Raw genomic sequence first — 9,668 nt, 5'->3', positions numbered from 1 at the left:
AGAATAAATAATGACCAAGTAATTTTAACGGATGCAAAACTATTTAACTCAATACATTTGGGGCATTTCAATATTATACACGTATAACTACTCTAAGGCCTCTGCCACTATATTTACAACGTTCACAATCAAAAATTAATTTAAGTTCATTTTCATTATACTCAATACTCAATGCTTTACGCCTACAAAACACAATGCTACTTCTGCGTGGGCCTGAAATTCTGCCAAAATTTCCACGATCTTTTCTCGACATAAATTACTTTCATTCTGCTCTGCAAGCATTCTCCTCAACCTTCAAAAGGGGGTGTGGCGGGTCAAACATAATAAAAAACAAAAACATAACATGCAGAATAAACAAAAAAAAAAATGTTAATTCACCAAAAGTAGTAAATGTGCTCGAAAATCATAGTTCCAAAGTTAAGGGGTTTCCACTAAAAAGATGCTAAAAAATAGTTTTTTCTTGGTTAATTCAAGGGTGAAAAAGGGCAAGTTGGGACAAGTTTACCTGTGTCCCTACCCGACTCGAAAGTTCCACCGAGTCATTTGTACACTACACGATTGTTCAAGAAACTTATATTTTGTAAGAGAACAGTACACAAACTGTGTTAAAATGACTCCAAACATAACCCCAACTCATCCTTAAAATGTCTAATTTCAAAACTCAAACCAGTCAAAACAAACCTCGAACCAGGCCAGATTGGTGGGATGAGCTGGTTCATGCTCATCTCTAGCCTAATTATCATATACTTTTCCAATCAACGTGTAATAAAATAGAACTCCAGCCATTTAATTTGTTGGCACAACAACTACACAGCACCATTGCATTCACATATGCAAATCAGTTAGTTCAATGTGATCCAAGGTCCATTAACCACATGAGGAATGAACAAGTTATATGAGCGAATCTGGCTCTCAAATTTAACTAGAGTAGGTGGAATTTCTAGATTTGGACAACTGGAAACTTTTATGGAAATTGTGTACGAGGATTGAGGACTCGTACGAAAAAATGCATCATTCTAGGGTCATATTTTAATTTATTCCAACATTATTGTTAAGTGGCCAGTGCATTGCAATTAAAACAAAGAGAAAGATAGAATACTTGGAATAGAAAAAGGTAAGCATGTCTACCTGCGGACAATAGCAGTGTCTCCGTGACCAGTAAAAATTATCATCATAGCATTTGTGGGTAATGACGAGTAGAGATTATAAATTCTAGCATCCATGCGAGCCATAATTTCCTTCAGTTCAGCAGGTGCTTTCAACTTGAAGCCTTTCTGTTTAGCAGAATTGTTCTGACACGTTTGCAATGCCATCATCTCGGCAAGTCTTTCATTCAAACTATCAGAATCTTCAGCTTGCTTCTTCAGGTACGAGTGTAGCTCCGAAAACTGTGTCCAGATAAAATGTACCTTGTCATTCTTCACCTAAAACAAAAAAAAAAAAAAAAACACAAGGAATGAAACAAGACCATAAAGTAGTCACAAATGTTAAACGGAAAGGAAAAAGCTAGGAAATATAACCAGCTTAGGACATGAGTACCTCCTTCTTGGTCTTTGCAAGTGCTTCATCATCAGAGATCACTGGAATTGCATTAGAGGACTCAGAGGCATACCGTTTTACTATGGATATATCATCAATCAATGACGAAGTTTTGCCAGATTCACTCAGAATAGAAAGGAACTTTTTCCTTGTAAAGGATGGAGGGGAACCAAAGTCAGGCCCTGTTTCAAGAGGTATATGTCAAACCAAAAGCTTGTTGGTAGAAAATTTCTTTATTTGACACTGAAGTATATTCTTCTCTGTTTCCCCTCCCCAATTGTGCTTGCAAAATTATTATATACATTCTATATTTTATACATATTATTACCTTGCTGCTATGGTGGCTGCATCTACCCTACACACTCACGTAAAAGGGTAACAGCTCTACACGTGAAGCAAATCATCCGCTTTTACAGATTATATACAGAAACTGGAAATGTACTTAAACTATAATGCATTCAAAACTTCTAATACAAAGATTGCAGCAGCAGCAATAATGCATGAAGAAGAACTACTTGCCATTTTTTATCTTCAATAGTGCCAATTCCAGGGTAGCTCTAGCATCTTCAATGCTGTCATGTCCATTCGCTGATTGTTGTATCTCCCTTGCAAGAAATTTCTTAGCAAGAAACCGTAGAGCTTTTTTATGAGATGTTCCTCGGGGGTGTCTGTACAACACTGCCGTGTCTATGATCAAGTCATGGGATATCTTCAATGCTAATAAATCATTTTCCAGAGAATGCCCAACAAGGATAGTCTCCTCGTAAACAAACTTTAGGAACAGTTGCTGAAAATGCAAAGCAAATGAAATTCAATCAGCAAAACAAATAGTTTCAACTTAAATGGTTCAGCATAGCACCAGAAGTTTGAGCCTATTATTAGCTGAAATAAGACAAAAGACCAAAACCAAGACAACTAAAGTAATAGAACCTGAATGTCTCTCAGACTTGTTGTCACCCCATCTAACATCTCAGGCGTTATTCCACTAAATCTGCACAGCATAATTTTTAGTTGATGCGGACACTTTTGTTCCAAATCCAATGAAGAAAAATAGATCATACAGAAAAGCTTCAACTTTGTTGTTTTAGATTTAAACTTATTTTCAGGTTTTGTACAGCTTTATTTTAATTGCAAAGAGTATTCCACGAAGACCAAACAACAACATATAATACTCTAAATCTATTCAAGGATTTCTAGCACTAGGAAGTTGACAACATCCTGATACGTTCCTCTCAGTATTTTCCCAGGATCATTTGGGTAGCTAACAACATCCATTTAATCTATATTCATTTTTATAAAAGAAAAGACAATCAAATATAAAATGGAAACCAAACCCGCAAGCCAACTTTGCAATAACACCATTTTCGATAGGAGGGAACTGAAAGGAAGAGGGAGGGATTTTTATAAACTTTTACTGTTTGGTTCAATTTTATAGAATGGAAGGGAAAAAAATCCTCCTCGTTTAATATTTTCTCCTACGGTCAAGCAAATTCTAAAAAAATATGAAAAAAATCATTTGAGATTATATGTATAGATATCCTCAAATTGAAAAATAGGGACTCAAATAATATGGGTGTTGATTAGATCAACTCATGAATTTATTAAGCAATAGCATTTTTAATTTCCAATATTAAGTACTGAGCTTATTCAGGCACATTGACTGATACTCAAACAAAACCCTACCTTGTGTTGTAGTCAATGATAGCATTTGAGGGTTTAACCAATCTATCTATCAAAACCTGAAAAGATAAATATTAGAAATTAAGCCATCACTGTGCAATTAAATGTTCCGAATTTTAAAGAACTGACTGAGTCTCAATATATAACTTGGTTACTTCAATTTCTTAAAGATTGTAAATGAAACAGAATAAAAGACAAGCAAAACAGAATCTCTAACCAATAGGATTTAGTCTTTTACAGACATATATATATATATATATATATATATATATATATATATATATATTTATATATATATATATAGGTAGCTTCATTAACAATTAAAAAGCTAGGCTCTTTTCTAAAATGGCCAAAATAACACAGAATTGTTGTTAAAATGCAATTACAAGCGACATAACATAAAGGGTTTTGTCATGAAGCATTCTAAGGAAACCACTTCCTATTGATGTACTGCACACTATAGTGCCATTGCTGTAGAGGAGCACTGGGAGCACCTTTGTCAAGCTATTTATTTACAGTCAAACTGTTTTGAAGGAGTTTATTGCTGCTACCATGGAAAACCAGACTTTATAGCTGCTATTCTTTCACAACACAAGAACAAATCTATTTTTCTTGGGGTATCTTTTTTGTACACCCGTGTTTGACATCTGATTTAGGATAACACCTTTCACACTTGGCTAGTATTTGAGTGATACAACCCAGACACTTGGCTATGGCAGACCTCCATATCTGCCACTGCACCTTCACTCAAGCATCACTTCAGGCCAATTCTAAATTTTATATAGCATCTTTGTTTCTTTCCATATCAAGTTCGGAGTGGCAGGGCCTCGTGTTTTATTATTTTTATTTTCAGACAGGTTATAATGCGTCTCCACGTTTTTTAAGAGGTGTCTATGTTGATCTCATGTTCCTTGATTTTCATGTCCCTTACGTACTAAGCTCTAGCCTATGAGTTTTGAATATTAATTATAATATTGTTTACCTAATTTTTCCACTTGAGCACTTATGTGTGCTGTTAAATTGTTTAATTGTATTTGTAGTCCTTTAAAATAGTGGTCATCATGCCATGTACTATCCCACTGTAGCAGTCTTGAGGCAGTCACTACGCCCAAGAATGAGATTTATAACTGCTTCCAAGAACAACACGCTTCAGGAAGGGAAGGAGATGGTAATTTGTATACATCTCAGTGGAAATAGATACATAGAAACAGTCAGAAACTCATGAATTATGCTGTAGTTAATATTTCCTTGTACGGCTTTAATTACACAATTAGGAGATTTAATTACATCCCATAATTAGGAGGATTAATAGACTGATAATATTTTATATTTATTGCTCAGAATCATTGATCCTGAATTGTAGGATAGATTATATCCATCATAAATTAGGATTTGCAGTTATTAAGTCTTTGTATTCTATTTAAGGGCAATTGCTGCTCCTTTATGAATAATATCAGAAACAGTTATTCTTACAGAAACAAACACAAGATATGAAAATTAGAATAATGATGAACATTTAATGAAATTTTAAAAATAATGACCATTCCTCTTAAAATCGATAATAGATGCATTTGCTTAACAAACAAGTAGTTCGGAAAAAAAAAAAAATCAGCGAATACCTTTCCTTTGATGTCCACTAGAGTAATTCTTGTCAGCTCAAAACCTTCATTTGTTATGCACTAAGCAAATGGTAAAAAATAGATTGATCAAAATTGCATATGTCAAGGATATAAATAAAAAAGGACATAACTAGTTTAATTTGTCTCGATATAGAATGAAGTTTTTGGTCATGCATGCCAATAAAACGACTGTCAGTATAATTTTAAGCTATTCTGGCAGTTCAAGTACCACATGTTAAATGAATTTGTTCTAGGAATTCAAAAAGTTTGGACAAGTTTATCATCATCACCATCATCCAGAACTTCATTTCTCGGTGATAAAAACAGCATTAGCTTTAAACCAAACTGGTATTGATTAACATACCATCTCACAATCAAGTGCCAACATCTCATAAAAAGAAGATCCTGGAGGTGCAGGCAAAGTAGAAAGAAAACCTGTAATCAACCGGGCAGATAAAAAACTTGTCCAGTAAGAACAACTTCATAAAGATTCACATATATAATCGGTAGCAGAGTAAAATTCACCTGGTTGATTGAAAGAATATCCATTCTCTTCCAGCTCTTTCTCAGTTAGTGTATAGTACGTAACAGGGAAAGGTATGTCTTTCGTAAGCTCTTTAAATGTTAGACTGTCTGTATCATGACAACCTTCTTCTGCATCAAGATTTCACATTTCATAAAGTAATTCAAATTTATAGCGATTGCAACGCATTAATGTTTGTGCCATAAAGAACAGGTAAAATAAAGTTGCTCCAAATGGAAAAACAACACTATAGGGTTTAATTTGAATTGTCATTAAAAACCTTTTTTGTTTAATTTATAGAATAGTGGTAATCTTAAAACGAATTCAAAATTAAGATATGAAATCTCACAAACTTACACCATAATTGAGAATGAACAACGAGAAAAGTTACAAAACATATATAGGTGGTCTGTGTACACTCACACACATATATGTATGTGTGTGTAAATATATATATATATATATATATATATATATATATATGTGTGTGTGTGTGTGTGTGTGTGTGTGTGTATGTATATTATCAGCAGTCTGAGTACATATATCAGAAGCCAGAAAAATTCCTAATGCCAAGGAGACTACTTTTCCTTGCTTATTTAACAGGGTTTCCATTCTTGATAACTAACAATCATGTGAATATATATTCATAAATATTATAAAGTATTTATAAGAAAATATCATAAACCATCATTGAAGACCTTTATCGATTCCCCACCCCCCAAATATTACAGATATATGATCCAAAAGACTAGCCATCCTTTGGATTTAATAGCTTACTTTTGCAACTTCATCAGTCAATATGCATCAATTATACACAATAATTAAGCAGAAAGGATTCCAGATTAAAGCTATTTCCTTTTGCTGTGTTACCAAACTCTTTAAGAATTTAATTAGCAGGCAAAATACATATAAACAATTTCAGGACTTCAGGTTCCAGCAAGATAACATTTGAGGAAATTGCCAGTCCATGCCAGTCCAGGAACTTTTGTATCAATAACTTATCTAAAGACCCTCAAATTCAACACCCATTTCCCTAATAGGAGACATTTGCATATATTGGTTTGAATAATGAAAACCTTGATGTGATGTCAGAGCAGGTCTATTCTCATCCCTTTTTCTTTTCATCTTGCATGTTAGGAGTGCATCTATCGTCTGCATACTATCTGACACACAGCTAGCCAGGGAGAGAAAATATAAAAGTTTAAGTGCAGAGAAACAACATTTTGAAGGAAACAAGTAAATACATTTTCTACATACCTAAGAGCCAGGACAGGCCTTGGTTTACCACAGATTTTCTTTAAATTATGAAGCATTTTAGACAGCGACAAAAACAAGGCTGCATCTAGGCCTGGCATATAGAGCATAACCACTTTGGGAATAAGAGGTTTATTCTGCAAATAATGAGAGTGCTACATTAGTGATCGTGTTGAAATAAAATGTAATATGCTATATGAGGTACAAATCAAAGGTCCAGAATTCAAAAGTATAGCTATTTTTAAATCGACAAGAGTGATCAACTAATTCTTTTATTTATTGGATCAGCCAACATGTATTTATTCTTAGCTTAAAGCTCTTTAGGGTAGTCTAACAACCTTTTCCAAATTCAATGACATGCTTTCTTAAACAAGCATAAAGATTGATAAAAATAATCTTTTTGTTAAACTAACATAAAACTTGCTGTGTTAAACATTCAAAGTCTGTTACAGGCCCCAGAAAATCAATGTTAAGCAGAACCACTAAACTGCATAGACTATAACTCGCTGAACATAGAGAAACAAATGAAGATGTACAACATTTTACCGCAAAGAATAGCCAAATAACAAAGAAAATTCAGATCACTTCCAGTGAAACAGAGAAAGTCTGTTGTAACAAATATTCACCGTCTATATCCATCATTAGTAATATCATCTAGTAGGAAGGGAGAGGGAATACCCCCCATATATGATTAGGTCATGCACCAATAGCAGGTGTGATTTTAAGTGGCATTTACATGTCATATATACCAAAGGATATAGTTTTGCAACATGAATAAAAAACTAAGCCTTTCAAGCAAATACTTTGATCCTAACCAATTTTGTATTAATCCCTATTTTCAATTTCTAAAATCAAGTGCATCTTCCAGTAATGCATTTATAGAAGCAATAATTGGATGCTATGCAACCTCCGGGTATTCTCTTTCTCTCCAAAATAACAATAATGTATCACATTAACATTTGGCAACATTCCTCCAATAAAAGGAATGTCCTAAAGCATATTATACTGAATGTGTAAATTAAGAATAAAGTTTTATTTATTTTGTTATCACATCCATAATTGAAATTTTTCAATGAAAATCTCCCATAAATGAAATTTAAAACTTGCAAGTAAAAATCACTTTTTTCTTTTTTGTTTTCATTCGTCTGTTTTCTCTCTCCTTTGCCCAGTGTTTTAAATATCGTATGGTGACCACTAGTGACTATTCTGAAAATTTTAACATAGTTTAGTATGTGTGTGCATATATATATATATTCTCAAATTCTGGAAAGCCTACATAAAATTCACGACATCCTACATCTTCTAAATCAAGTCTTCTTTATCATTCTCACTACAATTACAGATGGAGATCTCATTCTTTGAAATTGAAATCTAATGTTGTTCACATGGCTTTCTTTGGAATCACATAATGCTGCTACCCCAATCTGCAACAGCTGCTATTTACCACTAAACTAAACTGCTCAATTACGATGCTATGTTATAGTGTCACTATAGCACAGTATTTAAAACCCTGCCTTTTCCATTGTCTATCTCATATATACAAATGTCTCTTTCATGTTGCATTTTACCTCCCACAACCCTTTACACAAAGGCGAGACTGCCAAACCAACTGAGGCTTGCCACTGCTGATGTGACCAGGTGCCCCCATGTCCTGATCAGTGGTACATTTTGTCTGTGTCCATCTGAACAGCGAGTGCTAGGTTTGTCACTGCACAGTGGTTGTTTACCTTGCTATCCCACAGTATTAACATGATACAATTCACACGGTTCCCACAACCACGGAAGCAGTTTGGAATACAAGTTCTAAACAGCTAGAAATAATTTTTTCTATCATATTTCCTTTTACAAAGGTATCCGTTGAAATAAAAGACAAGTATACCTTGATAAAAACCCATGACGGCATAAATCCTTCACCAAGCACCCAAGTTACAAGTCCTTGAATATCCTGCTTCACCACCTCGGTCATGACTACTTTTGATTCAAATTTCAATTCACCAATGCTTGCAAAGACTTACCTTTAGATCAAGAACTGAATTATCTTCTGGTGACTTGAAAACAACATCTGCCTTACCCTGCAAAAAGCACAACGATTAATCAACTCCTTTAATCATACACGTGATTAAAACCACATTTTTTTTTTCTTTTCTTTATAAAAGCTCGGACATAACACACAAGAGAGGAACGAAAAGAAAACATTCTCCTGAACAAGAAGTTAAGGAAACTTGAAAAGGATACATTGAAAAGGAAAATAAAGATAAGAAAATGTACTTCGGGTCCATAAACATCGTAGAACACGTCGCGTTTTTTGTTAGCAGTAGAATCATCTTCTTCAACACTTCGAAAGGTTTCAGAGGAAGTCATTCTCCCAGCGGCTACTGCTTGGGGCATGATTCGAATTAATGATGCAGAAACATTTTTTTTAAACTTCTAAGGTTATGGATCGGGTACGGTCTTTTTTTTTCCTTCTAAACCCATGGGCCAGACATTCTAATATTATGGGTCAGCCCAAAATATAAGCTTCCTGCACCCTATCATATTTCTTTCAGCACCCTATCACTTGCGGATTTGTTTTCCGAAATACTATAACCAATTCCAGAATTTTTTTTTTTTAGAAAATAATCACAGAAAGAAATTTCTGGGAGCTATTTTATGAGATGGAGGGAGAAATTTGATGGGGGTGTACGAAGCAAGAACGTAGGGCTTTTACTTTCAGCATCGCAGAATTTCTTCACGCAACCTCTCAAAATTTCAAAATTTCCGATTACAAGTTCCGGAAATTTTACGAAACAAGTTTTCCGAAATTTGAAAAATAAGGTTTTTGAAATATAATTTCCGAACAAGATTTTCAAAATGAAATTTCCAAAACTAAATTCATGAAACGTATGAAATGCATTTAGGAACAAGTTTTTCCAGAATGAAATTTTCAGAGAAAACTTTTCATAATGCATATAACATCTTTCAAACGAGTTTTATATGTTCCAGAAAGGGCTTTATAGAAGACATAAAATACATTCTGAAAATAATTTTTTGTAGTGAGGTTTTCTTTTTCCCTA

The 9,668-nt window shown here is 33.9% G+C and overlaps 1 protein-coding gene across 2 annotated transcripts; it reads right to left on the bottom strand.

Moving 5' to 3' along the window:
• LOC114193099 (Polynucleotidyl transferase, ribonuclease H-like superfamily protein) lies at positions 1-9,041 on the bottom strand. 2 transcript variants are annotated; one of them, XM_028082798.2, is made up of 14 exons: positions 8,884-9,041; positions 8,631-8,687; positions 8,495-8,560; positions 6,619-6,752; positions 6,438-6,535; positions 5,364-5,492; positions 5,203-5,273; positions 4,839-4,898; positions 3,223-3,278; positions 2,470-2,530; positions 2,059-2,326; positions 1,540-1,721; positions 1,129-1,424; positions 1-292 (listed from the first exon to the last, which is right to left on the bottom strand). In XM_028082798.2, exons 1-14 carry the CDS (start codon positions 9,001-9,003, stop codon positions 169-171), a joined length of 1,722 nt encoding a protein of 573 aa, XP_027938599.1. In that variant the 5' UTR covers positions 9,004-9,041; the 3' UTR covers positions 1-168. The 2 variants fall into 2 exon arrangements, with proteins under 2 accessions (XP_027938599.1, XP_085522133.1); XM_085666007.1 differs by having other exon boundaries at positions 5,364-5,489.
• Between the last annotated feature and the right edge of the window lie 627 nt (positions 9,042-9,668).

Source organism: Vigna unguiculata, chromosome 8 (genome assembly GCF_037176805.1).
Source record: "Vigna unguiculata cultivar grain cowpea cultivar isolate G323 ecotype 2 chromosome 8, ASM3717680v1, whole genome shotgun sequence".
In the NCBI taxonomy this organism is placed as follows: Eukaryota; Viridiplantae; Streptophyta; class Magnoliopsida; order Fabales; family Fabaceae; genus Vigna; species Vigna unguiculata.
This window is presented reverse-complemented; position numbering and strand designations above follow the sequence as displayed.

Bases quoted from the DNA above. Each gene is read 5' to 3' on its own strand.
- LOC114193099 (XM_028082798.2), bottom strand. From the start codon at position 9,003: ATGCCCCAAGCAGTAGCCGCTGGGAGAATGACTTCCTCTGAAACCTTT. The intron at 8,561-8,630 runs GTAAGTCTTTGC...GTGGTGAAGCAG, and splicing joins ATTCAGTTCTTGATCTAAAG to GATATTCAAGGACTTGTAAC. The intron at 2,327-2,469 runs GTTCTATTACTT...TTGCATTTTCAG, and splicing joins CAAGTCTGAGAGACATTCAG to CAACTGTTCCTAAAGTTTGT.